This window comes from Anabrus simplex, chromosome 2 (genome assembly GCF_040414725.1).
Source record: "Anabrus simplex isolate iqAnaSimp1 chromosome 2, ASM4041472v1, whole genome shotgun sequence".
In the NCBI taxonomy this organism is placed as follows: Eukaryota; Metazoa; Arthropoda; class Insecta; order Orthoptera; family Tettigoniidae; genus Anabrus; species Anabrus simplex.
The window spans coordinates 20828089-20851789 of record NC_090266.1 but is presented as its reverse complement, the minus strand read 5'-3'; the positions used below and the strand labels follow the sequence as shown (position 1 = coordinate 20851789).

The 23701-nt window shown below is 38.0% G+C and overlaps 1 protein-coding gene across 5 annotated transcripts in view; it reads left to right on the top strand.

The window, feature by feature from the left end:
- LOC136863885 (E3 SUMO-protein ligase PIAS3) overlaps window positions 1-23701 on the top strand; it is a 566508-nt gene that overhangs the window by 225322 nt on the left and 317485 nt on the right. For all 5 annotated transcript variants that reach the window (XM_067140273.2, XM_067140272.2, XM_067140274.2 and 2 more), the window contains one exon: window positions 20156-20294. In XM_067140273.2, the coding sequence (XP_066996374.1) occupies window positions 20156-20294 (139 nt within the window). The remainder of the gene's footprint in view (window positions 1-20155; window positions 20295-23701) is intronic.

Sequence of the window (23701 nt, the reverse complement as noted above, 5' to 3'; positions counted from 1 at the left end):
AACTACAGAGGAATATCTTTGCTACCCGTGACTTACAAAATTCTATCACTTGCCATCCTGGAGCGTTTGGAAGCACAAGTCGAACATCAAATAGGTGAATACCAAGGAGGGTTCAGTAAAGGTCGCTCAACAGCTGAACAGATCCAAAATCTCAAAAGGATCATCAGATATTGTTCACTAAGGTCCAAGCAGTATTTGTCTGTTTTTGTGGACTTCAAGAAAGCGTACGACTCCATTGACCGGGAAGTCCTGCTAAACATCTTAAATGAATTTGGAGTTGATTTGAAACTGCTGGCATTAATTAGAGCCACCCTGACCGATACAAAATCCAAGGTGAAGTTCCACGGATGTCTCTCGCATTCCTTTGACATCAAAGCAGGAGTCCGACAAGGTGATGGGCTATCCCCGATACTCTTCAACTGTGTTCTTGAGAAGATCATCAGAACCTGGCGGGTGAGATTACAGGAAACCAACTACAGTCCATTGAGAATAGGAACCAAATCCAAGGGGATCGCAACAGACTGCTTAACATTTGCCGATGATATTGCTGTTCTCTCAAACGATATAGAAACCGCTAGAGCTCAAGTTGAAATTTTAAAGGAAATTGCCGAACAAACTGGTTTGCAGATATCGTTTGAGAAAACAGAAGTAATGACTAACATCAAAGAGGCTCCACCAAAACTCCATACAAAATACGGGGACATCACCCGAGTAGACAAATTCAAATACCTGGGTGAGATCATCATGAAAAATGGACTGGACAAGGAAGCACTTCAGGAGCGAGTACGCAAACTGGAAATAGCCTACCAAACATCCCGCACAATCTACAACAAAAAATGCCTTTCCCAAAACACCAAGATATGTCACTATGAAACAGTTCTGAAGCCAGTAGTTCTATATGCAGCCGAAACCCTGTCTCTAAATGCCAACAAAGGACTCCTTGAAGAACTGGAGAAAAGAGAACGCAAAATTGTGAGAGGAATCTTGGGATCAAAGTACAAGAATGGAATCCATCAAAAGAGATCCAACAAGGAAGTCTACAGCAAAATAGAGAAAATTACTGACACAATCAGAAAAAGACGGGCACGATTTTACGGTCATCTGAAAAGAATGGACGGAAGAAAGTTAACTAAAGAAATCTTTAACTTTTTTGATTCAAACCCCAAAACCACAATTCCCTGGTTTAGAAATACCAAAGAAGACCTGCAAATGCTACATATCTCAGCTGAAGACGCCCTTAACTGAGATCTCATCCGCAAGAAAATATTGACGAACGGGCTAAACCGAGACGAGCAACCGAAGAGAAGACACGGTGCCCCTTGGACAGAGGAGCGTAAGCAGGCCCACTCACAAAGAATGAGGGAAATTTGGGCTCTAAAGAAGGCCAAGTTCAGTGTCAAATGCAACAAGACTTAACGGGGTCCTTGATGGCCCCAGCGAATTATATATGTTAATAATAATAATAATAATCACGATCGTAACATAATAATAATTCGAGCTCGGTATCTGCATTAGTTGCCCATGGGTGAGAGAACATTGTTTTCAAGTTATACCTGATATCACACTTGCGTCAATAGAAGACCTCAGCTCTACAACACCTGTTTCAGTGGAGTGGATATTCACCTGTAGTTCAGCCTGCAGTGCAGATATTCACTGTAGAAATACATTTCTATATGAATTGAGGCAGTGAGTGAGAGAGTGCGCTATGCCAAGATTTTGTCAAAATCGAGTTATTGGTACCCTTGTGTAGGGCTTACATTCATCTTTCAGTGTGCAAAATATCAAAGATTTCCGCAAGCTCCTTCCTTTCTTTTTCAAAGAACATATTTTCTGTGAATTACTCATCTCACGTTTATGCTGCGAGAGAGTGAACTATGCCAAGCAGCTAGAAGCATTCAATGTGTGCGCTGTGTCTATGTAATCTGTGAAGCACCTCGCGAAGCAACGTTTTTAGCCCACGTACACATGAATGCAATTTTCTGGTCGCATATATGAATACCGAAATTGTACACTAAGATTTGCCTTAGATAAAATACCACTCCTGTTGGTATTTTTGGGGTTGGTAAAGCTTTCTGAAATGCCTTTCTGCATACCCTAACTAGATGACCAAGGGAATTTTTCACAGAATATATGAAAGGTACGTGCCTTCTACTTAAATGTTCGTTAATTATCCTCTTTGGGTAAATTCCACTGCATTCAGTGCATTTTTTAGAGAAAATCAACTCAACTTGGGGGGAGGTGAAAAAGGAGATGAATTGTTTTTATTAGGATACTGATATCTCAAAAACTAAAGATGTTACAGATGTGAAAATTTGTATTTGGAGCCTCCTTTAAAAATAAAAAAATGCATACTTCTTTGGAAAATCCACTTATTGGAGGAGCGGGGGGGGGGGGGTGAAAAAATGAAACATTACTTGAATTCTTTGTATGAGGATACTACTTATATATCAAAAACTAAAAATGTTGCAGACGTAAATATGGTATTTGGAATCTCCTTTAAAAATAAAGACATATTCCTTTGTTTTGGGAAAATCCACCTAAGGGGATTAAAGAACTGAAAAATTAGTTTAATTATTTGTATAAGGCCACTTATATAAAAAAAAAAAAAACTCTAAAGATGTTAAAGACGTGAATATTGGTGTTTGGAATCTCCTTTTCAAATAAAGGAACCCAGATTATTTCGGGGGGGGGAAGGAGTTAAATTCTCTTTATTAGGATACATACATCTCAAAAACTGAAGATGTTACAGTCATGATAATTGGTATTTGGAAGCTCATTTTTAAATAATGAAACATTGCACGTAAGTGGGAGGGTGAAAGGAAGTGAAAAAATTGAATTGTTTTTACGCGTATACTTGTATCTCAAAAATTGAAGGTTACAGACGTGAAAATTGGTATTTGGAATCCCATTTAAAAGTAAAGAAGCACGCATTTGTTTGTGGAAAATAAGCTTAAAAAGGGGGGATGAAAGAGGAGTTGAATTATTTTTATGAGGATACTTATCTCTCAAAACTGAAGATATTTTAGTTGTTATATTGCATCTCCTTTAAAAATAAAAAGACGTATTTTTTGTTTTTGGAAAATCCACTAAAGGGACTCAAATGAATGGAAAAAGCGGGTGAATTTTGAAGATGAATACCGGTATATGTCAAAAACTTAACATGTTGGAGACATGACACTTGGTACGTGGAAAATCCTTGAAAAGTAAAAGAACATGTATTTTTTGTTGTCGGAAAAGGCACTTAACGGTGGTGAAAAGAAATGAAAGAAGAAATGAATTATTTTTTATGAGGTGGGGTTGATTTCTGCTTTATGGTAATACTCAAAACTCAAAAAGACGTGGAAATAGGTATTTGGGATCTCATTTTAAAATAAACATGTTTTATTTTCGACTAGAGGGAAGACTGTTTTTACATGTACAGTTCTATGTCGAATGTTCATCTTGGCCCCGAAAGGCAATAAGACTAATGTGGTTTACAAAGAGTTTCTGTGGTGAACGATACTCAATTTTCGGTGAGTTTTTATACTTTAGGGATTTTCAGATAATGTCGTAGTAACGATTACTTTTATAAAATTACGAAATCCACACCAGCGAAGCCGTGAGTAACTGCTAGTATTTGTTATAAAGGACTAAAAGTTTTATCGTAACCGGGTAATGAAGGCAATTCTTGGGGAGTTAGTATTAGCGAACCGATAGGTAGTAATGCTAGGTTATTTTGTTTGGTGGTTTGCAGGTGGAAAGGGCCTAAGGAGCCGGTTAAATGATGGAATTACACCCTGCAAATAATTTTCCTAAAGAGTTTGAAATGTATGCTTTGAAATGGTAAACAATAAATTGTTGTTGTTTGAGTCATCAGTCCATAGACTGGTTTGATGCAGCTCTCCATGCCACTCTATCCTGCGCTAACCTTTTCATTTCTACGTAACTATTGCATCCTACATCTGCTCTAATCTGCTTGTCATATTCATACCTTGGTCTGCCCCTACCGTTCTTACCACCTACACTTCCTTAAAAAACCAACTGAACAAGTCCTGGGTGTCTTAAGATGTGTCCTATCATTCTATCTCTTCTTCTCGTCAAATTTAGCCAAATCAATCTCCTCTCACCAATTCGATTCAGTATCTCTTCATTCGTGATTCGATCTATCCATCTCACCTTCAGCATTCTTCTGTAACACCACATTTCAAAAGCTTCTATTCTCTTTCTTTCTGAGCTAGTTATCGTCCATGTTTCACTTCCATACAATGCCACGCTCCACACGAAAGTCTTCAAAAACATATTTCTAATTCCGATATCAATGTTTGAAGTGAGCAAATTTCTTTTCTTAAGAAAGCTCTTCCTTGCTTGTGCTAGTCTGCATTTTATGTCCTCCTTACTTCTGCCATCGTTAGTTATTTTACTACCCAAATAACAATATTCATCTACTTCCTTTAAGACTTCATTTCCTAATCTAATATTTCCTACATCACTTGCCTTCGTTCGACTGCACTCCATTACTTTTGTTTTGGACTTATTTATTTTCATCTTGTACTCCTTACCCAAGACTTCATCCATACCATTCAGCAACTTCTCGAGATCTTCTGCAGTCTCAGATAAAATAACAATATCATCGGCAAATCTCAAGGTTTTGATTTCCTCTCCTTGGACTGTGATTCCATTTCCAAATTTTTCTTTGATTTCCTTTACTGCCTGTTCTATGTAAACATTGAAAAGGAGAGGGGACAAACTGCAGCCTTGCCTCACTCCTTTCTGGATTGCTGCTTCTTTTTCAAAGCCCTCGATTCTTATCACTGCAGACTGATTTTTATACAGATTGTAGATAATTCTTCGTTCTCGGTATCTGATCCCTATCATCTTCAGAATCATAAATAGCTTGGTCCAATCAACATTATCGAATGCCTTTTCTAGATCTACAAATGCCATGTACGTGGGCTTGTCCTTCTTGATTCAATCCTCTAAGATCAGACGTAAAGTCAGTATTGCTTCACGTGTGCCTACATTTCTTCTGAAGCCAAATTGATCTTCTCCCAACTCAGCTTCTACTTGTTTTTCCATTCTTCTGTAAATAATACGTGTTAAAATTTTGCAGGCATGAGATACTAAACTAATGGTGCGGTAGTTTTCACACCTGTCAGCACCGGCTTTCTTGGGAATAGGTATAACAACATTCTTCCGAAAATCGGATGGGACTTCTCCTGTCTCATACATCTTGCACACTAAATGAAATAACCTTGCCATGCTGGTTTCTCCTAAGGCAGTCAGTAATTCAGAGGGAATGTCATCAATTCCAGGTGCCTTGTTCCTATTGAGGTCACTCACAGCTCTGTCAAACTCTGACCTCAAAATTGGGTCTCCCATTTCATCAGCATCAACAGCCTCTTCATGTTCCAGAACCAAATTATCTACATCGTTACCTTGATACAACTGTTGGAGATGCTCCTGCCATCTTTCTGCTTTGTCTTCTTTCCCTAGAAGTGGCTTTCCATCTGAGCTCTTAATATTCATACACCTAGATTTCCTTTCTCCAAAGGTTTCCTTTATTTTCCTGTATGCAGCATCTACCTTACCCAGGACCATACAGCCTTCGACATCCTTGCACTTCTCCTTCAGCCATTCTTCCTTAGCTACCTTGCACTTTCTATCCACTTGATTCTTTAATCGCCTGTATTCTTTTCTGCCCTGTTCATTTCTAGCATTCTTGTAGTTTCGTCTTTCATCAATCAGGTCTAGTATCTCCTGAGTTATCCACTGATTCTTAGTTGATCTTTTCTTCCTTCCTAACATTTCTTCAGTAGCCCTACTGACTTCATTCTTCATGACTCTCCACTCTTCCTCTATAGTGTTTCCTTCAGCCTTTTCATTTAGTCCTTGTGCAACATGTTCCTTGAAACAATCCCTCACACTCTTTTCTTTCAACTTGTCTAGATCCCATCTTTTTACATTCTTTCCTTTCTTCAATTTCTTCAACTTCAGATGGCATTTCATGACCAACAAGTTATGGTCGGAGTCCACGTCTGCTCCTGGGAAAGTTTTGCAGTCCAACACCTGGTTTCTGAATCTCTGCCTAATCATAATGAAGTCTATTTGATACCTTCCGGTGTCTCCAGGTCTCGTCCATGTATACAGCCATCGTTTGTGGTGTTTGAACCAAGTGTTGGCAATGACTAAATTATGATCAGTGCAGAATTCAACCAGCCGACTTCCTCTTTCGTTCCTTTGTCCCAATCCAAATTCTCCTACTGTATTACCTTCTCTTCCTTGGCCTACCACTGCATTCCAGTCTCCCATCAGAATTAGATTCTCGTCACCTTTTACATATTGTATTAAATCATCTATCTCCTCATATATTCTTTCGATTTCTTCATCATCCGCTGAACTAGTAGGCATATAGACCTGCACTATTGTGGTGGGCATTGGTTTGGTGTCTATCTTGACGACAATAATTCTTTCACTATGCTGGTCATAGTAGCTTACCTGCTGCCCTATTTTCTTATTCATTATTAAACCAACTCCTGCATTTCCCCTGTTTGATTTTGTGTTGATAATTCGGTAGTCGCCTGACCAAAAATCTTGTTCTTCCTGCCAACGTACTTCACTTATACCAACTACATCTAACTTTAGCCTATCCATCTCCCTTTTCAGGTTCTCTAACCTACCACAACGATTCAAACTTCTAACATTCCACGCTCCGACTCGCAGAATGTCAGTATCCATCTTCCTGATGATCGCCCCCTCTCGTGTAGTTCCCACCCGGAGATCCGAATGGGGGACTAGTTTACCTCCGGAATATTTTACCCGGGAGGAAGCCATCATCAGTACATCATTCATACAGAGAGAGCTGCATGTCCTCGGGAGTTAGTACGGCTGTAGTTTCCCGTTGCTTTCAGCCGTGTAGCAGTATCAACACATTTAAGCCATGTTGAGTATTATTACAAGGCCGTATCAGTCAATGATCTAGACTGCCGCCCTTGCAACTATCGAAAGGCTGCTACCACCCTTTTGATGAACCATTCGTTAGTCTGGTCTCTCAACAGATACCCATCCGATATGGTTGCACTTGCGGCTCGGCTATCTGCATCATTGGGACACGCAAGCCTCCCCACCGCGGCAAGGTCACATGGTTCGCAGAGGAGGAACAATAAATTATATGTTAATAGGAATGTTTTTCACATTATTAGAACAAACACAAAACTCTAAATATCTCAGTTTCATCCAACTCTGGCATAGCCCACTCTCTCACTCAATGCCTCAATTGTTTAAATTGATTCATTTGTATTTCTCTTTCGATGATATGTTTCACATTAGCTGTTTAATTAGTTTGTAAGTGGTTGATGTGTTTACATCATATGCCAAGTAACCATAATACCATTGTCTGCTGTCAGTCTAAAAAATTGGTTGAACTATTTCTGTATTCGTCCACAGTTTTGTAACATACCGTATTTACGCGAATAATCCCCGCCGCCGAATAATCGCCACACCCTAATTTGAGGAAGGCTCATTTTGAAAAAAATTTAAATGAACTGAAATTTCTTCCATCGAAAGAGTAACATAGGCATAAACAAACTTTTCATATCACTCTGTGAAATCAATGTGGTCTTCACGCAAATGTGAACATGTAAATTTACGGATATAGCTGCTTTGTCTGAGATGATAAAGTACATTATCACTTACATGAAATATATTTGCCATGAAAATTAGCTAGTAGGTTTACTTACGTGACATATACTGTATTTAATTAATCTGAACTTGCAATATACCGAGCGAGTTGGCCATGCGGTTACGGGTGTGCAGCTGCGAGCTTGCATCCAGGAGATAGTGGGTTCGAACCCCACTGTCGGTAGCCCTGAAGATGGTTTTCCATGGTTTCCCATTTTCACACGAGGCAAATCCTGGGACTGTACCTTAATTAAGGCCACAGCCACTTTCTTCCCATTCCTAGGCCTTTCCTAACCGCTCGTCGCCATAAGACCTATCTGTGTTGGTGTGACGTAAAACAAATAGCAAGGACTTGCAATAGGCTCAATTCTCTGCAGATCGGAAGATTTGTTGTCTCCTGCATCACTAGAATCTTCTCCTAAATGACTTACAAATTTGTCACACTCGGAGTCTAAAACACTTATATAGACAAGAAAGATGTTCCACCTATCAATACTTTATTTATTATGAACAGATTCACATCAGTACCAGTTTTGGCCACCTATGGCCATCATCAGCTGATATATTACAATATTGTAGCCATTAGACATTGGTGTGTGTCACAAAGATGTTATTATTAATTAGAGCATCCGGATGTCTAATGGTGTTAAAGATAAAATGTGTTGTCATAATGTTTTGTCTATTATCATCATCATCATCATCATCATCATCATCATCATCATTATTTCCCTTTATCCAGCTGTTTTGTCTATATGGGGTTGGAATTGTATCTATGACCAATGTGGCAGTGAAAGGCTACAGTAAACTAAAAACTTATTGTGTATACATTAAACACATTGAACACATTAAACATATTAAAATACACGAAACATAGTATAAAACACTTGATAAGTTTAAGCACACTAAAATATAAGGTACATGTATAATGTTAAAACACTGTTTAAATTTTAGAGTTCATGCTCTGTGGAGTTCCTTCAGCTTCCTTGTAATTCTTGCACCTCTGTGTCTACTTTGATTTGGTTGCATAAAATGATCTTTGGAAATGTTCCGTTTGGCTAGTATATGTCATGCCTGTTTGTGGCGAAAACTCTTGTCATACGATTGTCAAGTACTGTTTTGGTTCAACTGTTGATATATTTTTTGGCGAGTTTTAAGGCAGACAGTAAAGTCTTCAGTTTTAAATTCGATTAAAAGGAGTTTGTTGGTAGCGACCTATCTCTTGTCTGTATTCGTGTTGTGGATTTGCTGTTATCTGTAAAGATGAACTAGTATAAGTATAGTGTGTGTTTGAAGGAATGCCTGAAGTTGTGTGTGGAGGTGAGATGGGTACTTACTGCTGTTGTTGTCGAGGTTGTGCGGCGTTGTGTTTAAGAGCTTGCTGCGTACTACTGCGAGTACGTCTGGGACTTGTGTTGGCTGTGGCGAGGGGTATGGGTGGAGGGGTAAGGGGAGTGGCTATTGTAGGGGTAGGTGTGGGGTTAGGCTTGTGATTCATCGGTCTTTTGAGGCGTACTGTATTCTGTTTGTTTACTGTTTTAAGATAGTAATTTTTTAATACAGGAATGGCTTTATGAAAAATTATGTTGGTTTTTTTTATGTAGTGTCATTAATATTGTGATTAGGATTGGTGTATTGGTCTAAAACACTTCTCACACGCAGTCTCTTTTTACTCAGATAGTAAACACCCGTTGTTGGATAATTCTTTCCGTGCCATGTAAACACTTGAAACAGATATGCCGGCGAATTCAGATTTTAATTTGCCATACAATAAAACCTCGTTAATTCAAAGTCTTAGGAATGCAGAAATTGGATTTCGAATTAACTGCCAACTTATAATTCAGAAATGCCAACCCTCGCTGCGTCACAAAATATTCTCTATCCATTACTGCATGCTATTAGCATTGATTCACAGTTTAAAACTTTCAAATGCCATGAAAAAAGATTATTTCCAACATGTATCCTACAAGGTGCGTATACAGTATTCATTTAAAGCACTTCGATAATTCACTGGCAAATATAACCTCACACGCAACGAAAGACAAGGAGTTATTCAAAGGTGAGGAGAAATCTATACTGGCTCCCCTGTGCAAGTGCTTTATGAATTGGAGTACTGTACTGTATGAATTTTAAATGCCTCGTGCTTGCACAGAAAGTATCTGATGCCCTTAAAACATCGTGGTTTGGAGAACTTACCTATGATGAGGGAAGGAAGTAGGAAGTCTCTTGCTTCTTCTTCTTCTTCTTTGTATTTGATGGACTTTGCTCGTGCGTTACGTCCAGCCACTAGTCTTATATATAATACAAGGGACGTTTCATGAATAAATGAGGTTGGGACAAGTTTATAAGTGGATTTAGCCTGTAGGATATTTCTCTCTTCCCGCCATGGCCAAATGCCAACCCTTACCACGTAACAAAGTATTCAAAGACCCATTAATGCATGCAATCACCTTGATTCACAGCTTAAACCTTTCAAATGCCATGGAAAAAACTATTTCCGAAATATATACAACAAAGTACATTTACATTATTCAAATAATGCACTTGGATAAATCAGTGGAAAACATAACCTCACTCAATGAGAGAAATAAAACATGATTCAAGGACGAGGACAAATAATGCTGGCTCCCCTGTGCAAGTGCTTTATTTTTTTGGTTTACTGTACTGTTTGCATTTTTAGATGCCTTGTACTTGTTCAACAACAATAAAGGTGTTTTAATTTAATCCACCTATTCAATACTTTTATTTTCACTTATCGTGGTTACATAAATAGACTCACAGTTAAATGGGACATGTTTTGCCCTCACTTAAGGGCATCTTCAGCCTAAAAACAGTCATCAAGAGTACAACTAATATTAAAAGTGGAAGCTAAAAGTTTAGCCAGTTATTAAAATTCGGGACATAAAAATGTGAAAAATGATACAATATATAAAGATGCTAATGGAAACACTGTCAATGATTAAACTATGATCTGTCGGAGACTAAAACTTCTTCTATTAAAATTGCAATTAAAACATTTCATTTAAAATGTTAGTGGAAAACCAAAGTGGTAATAATATAAAGCCAACGTGAGGGCGTGAACACAAACATGAACATGATTGTCATAAATTTTCAATACGGACCAAAAATGAGATTTATAACATGCCTTGTACTTGGTGGAAAGTGCCTGATGCCCTTAAAACATCGTGGCTTATCGAACTTTCTTATGACGAGGGAGGAAGTCTTTCACTTCAGTCTGCATTTCAACACAGTATGGTACCACAAGTCCGTTTGAGCTCGGCATTTAATAAAATGCAGTTTCATCGGCATTGATAATATTGTTCGGTGCATACGAATTGATTATAATATTGTGAGCCACGTTTTTTCGCCAACTGTCAGCATCACCAGTTTTCACGGATTCTGCTCCTCAGCACACTTCCTGCTACGTGATATTGTAGCATTCCTTAAAACGCTGAATACCAAAGAATTAAGATTTCACTCAAGCTTCAACTATGAAACACATTAGAGTCACACCGAAGTGAGTGAAAGTGCCGAAAGCTGCCCCTGCACGCTCTGGAAGACGCGTTCTCTCATGACGCGGAGAAATGTTTAATTGCTCTGTAAAATGCTATTTTTTAAAAATGTGAAGGCAGGTTAGAATTAGAAGTCTGAATTATTTTCCATTTAAATATGATGTAAGGGGAGTTTCCTCCATCTGCAGTTACAGAAAGCATAACTGTAGACTCAACATCAAAAAACTGGGTGAGCCAGGAGCCTGTTGCCAACCTTAACGCAAATTGAACCCGCACCCCAATTTCGTGCCTGAAAAATGTTTAAAAAATATGCGGCGATTAAACGCGTAAATGTGGTATTTACTACTATACACAGTATAACATCATCTGCAAAAAGCCTTGGCTGCAATTCCAGTTCTGTTCTTATATAATTTATATCACTTACATAAAAAAATATAAAGGCCCAATAATGTTGCCTTGTAGGATTCCCCTCTTAATCATTACAGGATCGGATAATGCTTCAGCTACTCTAATTCTCTGAGTTCTACTTTGCAGAAATTTAGCCACCCATGGAATCACACTTTTGCCGAGTCGAGTAGCCCTCATTTTCTTTAGTAGTCGGTAGTGTTTCACCGATCTATCGTATCAAAAGCCTTGCATAGGTCAATAGTGATACCACCCATTTGACCTGAACTGAAAATATCCGCTATATCTTTCCGGAATCCTACAAGTTGAGCCTCACTGGAATAACCCTTTCTAAACCCAAACTGCCTTCTATAAAACCAGTTGGTAATGTTGTAAATTTGTTTAATACAGTCAGAAAGACTTCCCAGAGCTTACAAGCAACACACATCAAGCTGAATGGACTGTAATAATCTTCTTTATCTTTATATTCATCACCTTTTCCTTTGTACACTGTGACTGCTATAGCAACCCACCCGTTCACACAAAGAGTAATCAAAGAAGTATTTCAGATATGACACTAAACCCATTGATTGCCTTTAGTATATCCCCAAAAATCTGCTACTTTCTAGCTTTTAACTTCTTATGTAAATGTCTTTAGCATAGTTAATTTCGGTATTTTGCCCGTATTAATCGGCTTCTCAACCAGGACATTATCCTTATATACCACTATCTTTCTTACTGTTTACTAAATATTCTGCCTTCTGCAAGTCCTCACATATATACTCGCCTTGTTCCATAACGATGCCTGGAATGTCCTTCCTGGAACCTGTTTCTGCCTTAATGGTCCTCTACATAACATTTTATATTTCCCTAAAATTCATATAACAGTTAGTGAATTACCTATGTTTGCTGTCATGACACCCCTAGCTGACTTTCTTGAAAAAAATTCAGTTTCCCAGTGAGTTACCTCAATCTCTCCTTACTTCCGCAACCATTCCTAATTGTGGTTTTTTTTTCCAATCTGCACCTCCTCCTTAATTTCTTTATCACTCTGTTATAATATTGTGAGTCTTTACCATATCCCCAAGTGAGTTGGCTGTGCAGCAAGGGATGCACAGCTGTCAACTTGCATATGAGGGATAGTGGGTTCGAACCCCACTGTCGGCAGCCTGGCAGAGGGTTTTCTGTGGTTTCCCATTTTCACACTACGCAAATGCTGGGGCTGTACCTTAAGATGTATTCTCTATGGATTGCTAAGAACATTATAAAAATAATCAGGAAAAGGAATTAATTGTACAAAAACCAGAAAAGTTGCACCAACGACCTTAACTAGGTGAGCTACAAGAGAGCGAGGAATGACACGAAGAAACTCGTTCATGAATCTTACAACAGTTGCATCCACAAAATATCAATAGGCAGTTTAATTTGGATCAACCTGATGAGACAAATTGACTCTGTCACAGTAAATGGTCCAATGCCTTTGACTAGGTGTCACACCAATAACTTCTATTGAAACTTTTTTTTTGCTAGGGGCTTCACGTCGCACCGACACAGATAGGTCTTATGGCGACGATGGGATAGGAAAGGCCTAGGAGTTGGAAGGAAGCGGCCGTGGCCTTAATTAAGGTACAGCCCCAGCATTTGCCTGGTGTGAAAATGGGAAACCACGGAAAACCATCTTCAGGGCTGCCGATAGTGGGATTTGAACCTGCTATCTCCCGGATGCAAGCTCACAGGCGCGCGCCTCTACGCGCACGGCCAACTCGCCTGGTCTGTTGAAACTATAGCATACCGAGCTCGATAGCTGCAGTCGCTTAAGTGCGGCCAGTATCCAGTATTCAGGAGATCATGGGTTCAAACCCCACTGTCGGCACCCCTGAATATGGTTTTCCGTGCTTTCCCATTTTCACACCAGGCAAATGCTGGGGCTGTACCTTAAGGCCACGGCCGCTTCCTTCCCACTCCTAGCCCCTTCCTGCCTCATCGTCGTCATAAGACCTATTGTGTCGGTGCGACGTTAAAAAGAAAAAAAAAAAAAATACAGCAGCTCAGCAAAGAAGGCAATTTATTGGTATTAATGAGATCCTTCCTGGAGTATCGAATTCATGGATGTATGGTGTATGGTTGTGCTCGATCACAGGCTATTCCAGTAACTTCTGGAGTAATGCAGGATTCTGTAGTTGGACTTTTTCTCTTCACTATCTGTGTGCACAATCTCCTCGGTTGTCTCATCAGTGGCCCAATATGGTTAGGACACTGTGCTTTTTTTAGGATTACAAGAGAATGTGAAGAACCTATTGATGTGCTGTGTAAATAGCTTGAATGTACAGTAAATATAAATATATGAAAAAAGTAGATATCAAATCCTTCCATGAACAGTTATAAACTAGTGAAAAATATCATTCTGCTGGGAACTAGTTTTAAAAACAAATGTACAGTTTGAAGAGGCAAGGTGCAAGGCAACAAAATCCTTGTGTTCTTGTATAGGAATGTAAGATGCTACAGATCACAAGGTATAAGGTCAGCCTGCCTTTGCATGATTTAGCCTGTTCTAAAGTATGGTCTTCTTCCTTGGCATGCCACAACAGCACAAGCTGCAGGGAGCACAGCACCACGTGCAAAAGATAATTAACAGTCATTCCTTCCCTTGTCCAATAACGTTACCTGCCACTGAGTCAATAGCCAACGACTGACCTGCTCTTCCTGGGAAAATCCCTCGTTGCCTTGTAGATCTTGATATCTTCCAATGTCTATTCTTTGTTTACCGTTCAGTTCAGAGTGGAGGAAGAGTTACCCCTTTTTCTGCCTTCCGGAAGGGATTCCTTTGGTGCTCTGCAGTGCTGTGATACTGTTAGGATGTCAAGATCTTGCCTGTTCCAAAATTTCAGTTGTACATAAACAAAAGTGTTGTTTAAAGAAACTGGTGCTTGTGTTTGTGGGGGAATGAATGGGTGAAAAGTTACTGTCAATAGAGAGAATGAATGAACAGTGTGGTTATGTTTCACACAGCATTATTTATGTATTTTGTAGACCACATAAATATTGTTAATAATTTTTAATGTTAAGTATAGGTGTTTGAAACATTTCATGTCTACATGGGGCTCACCCCTTTTCACTAAACCTTCCATATTTCTATCCAGAATTCTGGTAGATAAATACACTAGAGTTCCATTAATCCGAACCCCGTTAATCTGAAAGTTCGGTTAATCCGAACTGAAATATTCAATTTAAAAAAAAAAATTCTCCTTATTGAAATGAAAGAACATATTATAGAATGAAGATTTACGTGCATTTTATTAGTCATATTTTACTAGAATAACTTAATGTAAACATAATTACACATCATAAACCATCACTCACTGGTTGTTTATCTATACAAAGTCTGTTAGTTTCTTTTGCCGTTGTGATTGGAACCTACTCGAAGATGCAGTGTTAAACCAGCGTCTCATAAACATCACATCAGTGGGCGTAGCAACGGAGTGTTGCTCGACGTAGCGTATGGCAAGTTCTAGGGCGGCCGTGGCATTGACACTAGTTGTTCATTGTGGCCTTCTTTGTCGTCACTCTGTTCCTCATCAACTCCAGATTCTTTCTCCACCATAGGTACAATTTCTTGGTCTGTTTGTAATTGACGACATCAGCTTCCATCCACTCGCTAATGTCATTTTCATTGTCGTTTTCTCCTCTACGGGTTCTTAACTATCCTACTGTAATTTATACAGTATTTTATTAATGTAACTGCTAAAGAATGGACATTTCAAAATACAGTATGTACTGTATTGTAGAAACTGTTTTCCTCAGACGGTTGAGGCGCTGGCCTTCTGATCCCAACTTGGCAGGTTCGATCCTGGCTCAGTCCGGGGGTATTTGAAGATGCTCAAATACGTCGGCCTCGTGTAAGTAGATTTACTGGCACGTAAAAGAACTCCTGCGGGACAAAAATCCGGCACCTCGGCGTCCCCGAAAACCGTAAAAGTAGTTAACGGGACGTAAAAACAAGAACATTATTGTTAGAAAATATTTTCCGGTTAATCTGAAAATTTCGTAATCCGAACAGACTCCCGAAGAGACTCTACTGTAATACTAATGTATGTATGTATGTATGTATGTATGTATGTATGTATGTATGTATGTATGTATGTATGTATGTATGTATATGTATGTATGTTCAGTCTTCAGCCCTAAGGCTGGTTGGATCCTCAGCAGCTCCGCCATCATCTGTCATAGATGGCCTAGGCATCACTGAAGAGGCGTACTAGGGAAATGAGGAGTGAGGTAGTTTCCCGTTGCTTTCCTCACCGAGCCAGAAGTTACTATTACATATCAGTCTACCAAGCCCACTGAAATGCATGCACCAACCGTCCCTATGAGCAACGTTTTCACACCATTCATAGCAGGAATTGGCTGCAGAAGGAATGGCATTACTAGCATCGCTCATACCTCAGTCACTTTCATATTGTCAAGGCGAAGGATAACACAGAGACAGATCAATGAAAATAACAATATTGCTCTAGCCCATACCAGAAGACATAGTGCACTGTGAACACTAGGTCCTGCCAGCAAAGGCATGTAATACTAATACGGCACATTATCATGAACACTCTTCAGATTTTACATAAGGAAATATCTGGTCTGGAATAATTGATTTATGTAGAAAATAAAACTCAGAGAATTAGAGCAGATGAATTGTTATCGGATCCTGTAATGATTGAGAGGGGGATTCCCACAGGGCAGTGTTATTGGACCTTTGTTTTCTTATATATATAAAAGATACAAGTAAAGATGTAGAATCACAGTTTAGGGTATTTGCGGATGATGTTAAACTGTATAGAGTCGTAAATGAGTTGCAGGATTGTGACCGACTGCAGAGGAACTTGCACAATGTAGTGAGGAGGACAGCAGACAATGGTATGAATGTAAATAGGATGAAAAAGTTGTAAGTTTCACCAAGAGAAATAGTCCTCTCTGTTTTTATCATTGTGTTGCTGGGGTGATATTACCTCAATAATAATAATTGATAATGCTATTTGCTTTATGTCCCACTAACTACTCTTTTACGGTTTTCGGAGATGCCGAGGTGCTGGAATTTAGTCCCGCAGGAGTTCTTTTACGTGCCAGTAAATCTACCGACACGAGGCTGGCGTATTTGAGCACCTTCAAATACCACCGGACTGAGCCAGGATCGAACCTGCCAGGTTGGGGTCAGAAAGCCAGCGCCTCAACCGTCTGAGCCACTCAGCCCGGCGATATTACCTCATGGGGAACAATGCAAGTACCTATGTGTTAACATAAGGATTGATCTTCATTGGGTTTATCATATTAACAAGGTTATTAAGAAAGGTTACAGATCTCATCACGTGGTTATGAGGGTATTTAGGGGTTGTAGTAAGGATGTAAAGGAGAGGGCGTATATGTCTCTGGTAAGACCACAGATAATGTGGCTCCAGTGTAATGGACTGTCACCAGGACTACTTGATATGGAAACAAATACAAATTAAAGTAGCACAATTTTTTCTGGGTGATTTCTGACAAAGGAGTAGTGGTTATTAAAATGTTGGGAACTTTGGACTGGGAAGACGAGGGAGTAAGGAGACGAGATGCTGGACTATGCGGTATGTTTCGAGCTGTCAGTGGTGAGTTGGCATGGAATGACATAAGTAGTATAATAAGCTTGAATGGAGCATTTAAAAGTAGGAAAGATCATAATATGAAGGTAACGTTGGAATTCAAGAGGACAGATTGGAGCAAACATTCATTTATAGGATGAGGAGTAAGGGATTGGAATGAATTATCAAGGGAAATGTTCGATAAATTTCTAACTTTGTTGAAAATATTTAAGAAAAAGCTAGGTAAACAATTACAAATAAATGTAAATGAGGTAAAAATTGACTGAATCTGCCACGTGGGTGACCGCCCTAAATGCAGATCACTGATGATTGATTGATGATTGACCATCATGTTTTCTTACATATAAAAATGATGAGTAAAGAACTGGAATCACAGATAAGGCTATTTGCGAAAGATGTTATACTGTATAGAGTAGTAAATGAGTTACAGGATTTTGCTGCTGATGATGATGATGTTTTAAGAGGCCTAACATCGAAGGTCATCGGCCCCTAATGGAATGAGATGGATGACATGATATATGATAGTTAAAATTTTAAAATGTATCCACTGACTAGAGTTTTAAAAAAAATGGTGAAGAAAAATGAGTATCAGTGGATCTAATTCGCAGTGCCTTATCTAATAAAATAAGAGAAAATACAGGAAACAAAGCAAGAAGGCATTGCCTGGAACTACAGATATATATATATATATATATAATTTACGTTAGACGTTAAAAACACACATTAAAATACGCAACGCAAACTAAAATGAGGTAGAGGGATAAAAGCGCAATTAATACAAATACACTAGGACAAACGACATCATTACACACGATAAAAAGGACCACTATCCCTCATAAAGCGGATGACGAGGTCTGCTGACTGCTCGTCATCTCGCAGGATGAGGGAGATGGTACATGGGAGTTTTAGACTACGGCGCAGATCAACCAGGTCCATGCACTCCGTAAGGATGTGTACCACAGTAAGATGATCGCCTACAAAATTTTGAGCGACTGCGAAAAGACCTATACAATGTTGTGAAATGGACAGTGGACAATGGTATGATGGTAAACGGGTTGAAAAGTCGTAAGTTTCACCAAAAGGAAAAGTCCTCATTTTTAACTTCTCTGTTGATGGAGTGGTGGATCACTGTTAATGTAAGCAGTGTTTTTTGTTGGGGTAATCACATTAACCAGGTTATAAAGTAAGGTTAGAGAACTCTTCACATCATTGTGGCCATTTGGGGGTTGTAGTAAGGATGTAAAAGAGAGGGTGTGCAAGTCTAGTGAGACCCCAATTGGAGTATGGTTCCAGTAAATGGGACCCACGCGAGGATTTCTTAATACGAGAACTGTACAAGATCCAAAAGGGAACAGCACGATTTTTTCTGGGTGATTTCTGACAGGGAACTAGTGTTAGGAAAATGTTGTAAACTTTGGGCTGGGAAGACTTGGGAGTAAGCAGACGAGATATTCAACTAAGTGGTATGTAACTTCAAATGGGTAGAAAATGAAGTTTTCCTTTTTCAGTGAGTCGAACTTATCAATACTATAAATAATTTTTGTAATTATATACATATATTGAAAACAATAAAATAGGACATGTTTTGCTCACTTATTGGGCATCTTCAGCTGTTTGAAGAAAGGTTAAAATCACAAAAAAGCACTAGGCTACTGGGGTTGAATTCTTAAAAATTCTTGAACAGTATTTTCTTTGAAATATCTATAAAATGGAAGACATGAAAATAACTTCACGTAAAAGGTTCATTTATAACTTGCAATAAGTGGTATATTCCGAGCTGTCTGTGGAGAGATGGTGTGGAATGACACCAGTAGACGAATGAGCTTGAGGGGAGCATTTGAAAGTAGGAAAAATCATATGTAAATAAAGCTGAAATTCAAGAGGACAGTTTGGTGCAAATATTCATTTATAGAATGAGGAGTAAAGGGGTGGAATAATTTATCAAGGAAAAGTTCGATGAATTTCAAAGTTTTTGAAAATATTTAAGAAAAGATTAGGTAAAAAAAAAACTGGTAAGGAATCTGCTATATGGGCAACAGCCCTAAATGCCGATCACTGATTGATTGATTCATGATAGGCTTTCAACCTGCCTGTACACAAGGACCCTACTGTACAATACTACAGCCATCAGCCATTGAGAAGAGATTGATTTTGCAGTCAGCCATTTTGGATGGCTGATACTCACCGTGCAGTACGTAAATTTCTTGTGCAAACTTCTTCTACCCTTGAGAAACTAGTTTTTAAATGTGTTTCCTTAACTTGTGCATGTTCTCTGATTCCTTATTTTTAGTTTCTGTTTAGTATGGTTTGTCCTTGTGGCAGCTTCCTTAGGGGAAAGGGGGGGAAGTTTATAATAATAATAATAATAATAATAATAATAATAATAATAATAGTAATAGTAATAATAATAATAATAATAATAATAATAATAATAATAATAATAATAATAATAATAATAATAATAATAGTGCGTACCTGAACTTGGGTATATCTCTGATTAATGGAAGTGCGCCTGACTACCACTTTGATCCTCATGTTAGGTGAAGTGGAATTATCAACAAGGGTATAATCACTAGTATTAGGAGCACAGGAGGATCCAGAGAAAGGATCAACTTGGGACGAAATGCCTGAAAGATTCATAAATATTTTCAAATGATAACTTGGCAATTCCATGTTACCTGTAATTAATCAGTGTGAACTGAACAAATTGTGGGGAAATTCCAGAAGTAGTGCATCTTCGAAGGAAGTGTACGAGTATACATTTGACAAGATCTTAACTGAGATCACACCTGTTTGATTTGTAAAAGTATGGGTAGGTAAGGAGTCCAAACATTTCCTTTATGGCCATTTAGTGAAGAAACCAAGGTAAAGTGATCAAATGTGATGACGTATTTCAATTACACTAGAAATAAATATTTCTGTCAGTTTATTTGATGATTGAATGCTTGGCTTGCATTTTAATTTTAGGTTTTGTTTCAGATTCAGTTTGGGTACTATCCCTCTGAAGCATCCGTCCATCCTTCTGAAGACGCAAGGGTCCCTGATCATCCTGATGTTACCATGACAGATCTTGGATTCTATGATACTTTGGCTGTGTTGTTGAAACCTTCCTATTTGGGTATGTCTAGTGTATCTTTATATAAGTCATAAAGTCAAATGTAAATATTCAGTAACTAGCTTTCACATGAAATGACTTGCTTTAAATTTTGAGGGTGTGATTTGCACATTGACTTGTGTCCTTGTTTCTGTTCTGGGAGTCGTCAAATGTTACGACTACATTAGGTTCTCCTTCTCTCTGAAGAAATTGCTGAACTCATTGATGTACAGCATTATCCAGCAAAAGAAGCAAAACTATACTTCCTCCAAGATTTTAACTGCTACAAACATTTTGGACTGCATGTAGGCTACATACCACAAAATATAAATTTCATGTTTCCATATTGACAATGATTTATTATTGAACTGTATCCTCCTTATTCAATACATTATGGTGAATGTGAATTTAAGAAACTTAAAATTTCACATTTGTCACATCTATGCATATGTCGATCCTAATTGGATCATCTTAAGTAGATTGCTAAAAATTGACGTGTGCATATTGTAGCTAAGAACATTTAATATTGAAGCAAGAATGATGTTATGAATGTTAAAAAATTCTTATGAAAAAAACGTGCATGCTTTTATAAGATTATGTAAAAATCTTCATTATGCACTTGTCGTAATATCCTCTTGATGTGTCATTAGTTAAGTCTACTAATTGGACTAGGCGGTATCTGATTATTAATTGATATTTCGTAATTTGGTTTGCTGCTAATAAGTATAACCATAATTGCACATATAAATATTAGATGAATCTCGTTTGTCACAAAGAGGCCCCTTGCACGATCAGTATATTAACTCTGAATGCAATGAAAAATTGGATTCTTTATTTGAAACTTTTATTCCGTTTCTTTGTAGATTTGCATCCTATAATGAAAGGTCCCACCCTCAACCAATGATAACTTCACCTGCTCCACCTTTACCAATCACATCAAGTTCAGTCTCCTCCCCTCCTGCCAAGACCTCTGCACAAAACCACACACGTAAACACATCGTTCAACTGGGAAAAGGAGGTTAGTCACAACTTCAATCAAATCATTACTGGAAATTTATTGAACATCTCCCTTGGTAAGTTATTCCAATCCCTAACTCCCTTTCCTATAAATTAATATTTGCCCCAATTTGTCCTCTTGAATTCCAACTTTATCTTCATATTGTGATCCTTCCTACTTTTAAAGACACCACTCAAAATTATTCATCTGCTAATGTCATTCCACGCCATCTCTCCGCTGACAGCTCGGAACATACCACTTATTACAAGTAATGAAAATCATTGTAGGTCCATATTGAAAGGAGCATATAATATACATTAAAAATATTTTATTTTACTACCACCTATTCAATACAATAGGTGGTAGTAAAATAAAATATTTTTTTTATGTATATTACATACCACTTAGTCGAGCAGCTCGTCTCCTTTCCCCCAGTTCTTCCCAGCCCAAACTTTGCAACATTTTTGTAACCCTACTCTTTTGTCGGAAATCACACAGAAAAAATCGAGCTGCTTTTCTTTGGATTTTTTCCAGTTCTTGAATCAAGTAATCCTGGTGAGGATCCCATACATTGGAACCATACTCTACTTAGGGGTCTTACCAGAGACTTATGCCCTCTCCTTTACCTCCTTACTACAACCCCTAAACACCCTCATAACCATATGAAGAGATCAGTACCCTTTATTTACAATCCCATTTATGTGATTACCCCAATGAAGATCTTTCCTTATATTAACACCTAGATACTTGCACTGATCCCCAAAAGGAACTTTCACCCTATCAATGCAGTAATTAAAGCTGAGAAGACTTTTCATATTTGTGAAATTCACAACCTGACTTTTAACCCCATTCATTTTTAACTTTATTACTCACAAACACCTGAGACTATACTTTTTGTTTCTTTGTCATTCAATTTATCTCAACTTTCCAATTACAGGCAATCATTCCACCAAGACATATGCAATTATGGTAATCCTTCTTGGCAGTGAACCAGTTACGAAAAATCATAGACATGTTATAGGCTTTTTGGGCTTATGCCATGTCCAGAAAATAAGGTGAAATTCTTCAAGTTTCGCAGAGTGCATACTGAAGATTTTCACATGATCTTACAAGAGCATGAGCTTTTTCTTAATAAGAACAATCTAACAGTTATAACATCATTCCTGCTTCAATTTTAAATGTTTTAAACTACAATATTTATATATGTCAATTTTAGCAATCTACTGGAAATGATCCAATTAGGATCAAAACATGAATAGATGTGACAAATGTGAAATATGGGTTTTTAAAATTCATGTTAACCATAATGTATTGAATAAGGAGGATACTGTTCAATAATAAATCATTGTTATAGGGATTTACAGATTATTAGTGTAAGCTACATCATGTGTCAAATCACAACCACTTGTAGCTCTGTATGTGGTTGAGAAAAGTTCCCATTCCATGTCATAGTAGAATGTATTGAACAGTGTCCTTGCAGAGACAGGATCAATCAGTCACTACTGATCTGCGTTTAGGGTAGTTACCCAGGTGGCAGATTCCCTATCTGTTGTTTTCTTAGCCTTTTTTAAAATGATTTCAAAAAATTGGAAATTTATTGAACATCTCACTTGGTAAGTTATTCCAATCCCTAACTCCCCTTCTTATAAACTAATATTTGCCCCAATTTGTCCTCGTGAATTACAACTTTATCTTCATATTGTGATCTTTCCTACTTACAAAAACACCACTCAAACGTATTCGTCTACTGAATATCATTCCACGCCATCTCTCCACTGACAGCTTGGAAAATACCGCTTATTGCAAGAAATCAGCTTCATTTCCTGTATCAAATCTTATTTACATTGAATCAATATCAGTAAATATCCACCTTTTTGATACTTATATTTGCTTTAAGCAAACTAATTAATCATGCATAGTACATGTTTCGTTCCATTGGGAAAGTCTTCAGCTATGTTACAATGCATATGTGAAATTACAAAGCATATTTTATCTTCTTGAAAAACATCTTAATGAGTACCTTGTTATGCTTAAAAACTATATGAATTTAAAAATGTTAAAATAATTAAAATCGGTGTGGAGGGTTGAATAGGGTGGTGAAATGGGAAGGGAAATGAATTTATTTTAACCTGTTCAAGTGAATATCATTTTTTGGATGTAAGTATAAGCCGGGATAAGGAGGAGTTTCCTTTTAAGATACATAGGAAGCCCACTTTTACTCCTACTATGATAAAGAACCACTCGTTACATCCATAGTCACAAAAAAGTTCAGCTTACTGTAGCCACATATACAGAGCATTCAAAATACCTCTCTTCTGCGGAGGACATTAAAAAGAACTGCTCTTTATTCATAAACAAGCCCAATATAATGGTTTTAGACTTAATGTGGTAAATAAATAAAATGATCGGAAAATTCCAACAGAAGTTTCAAACT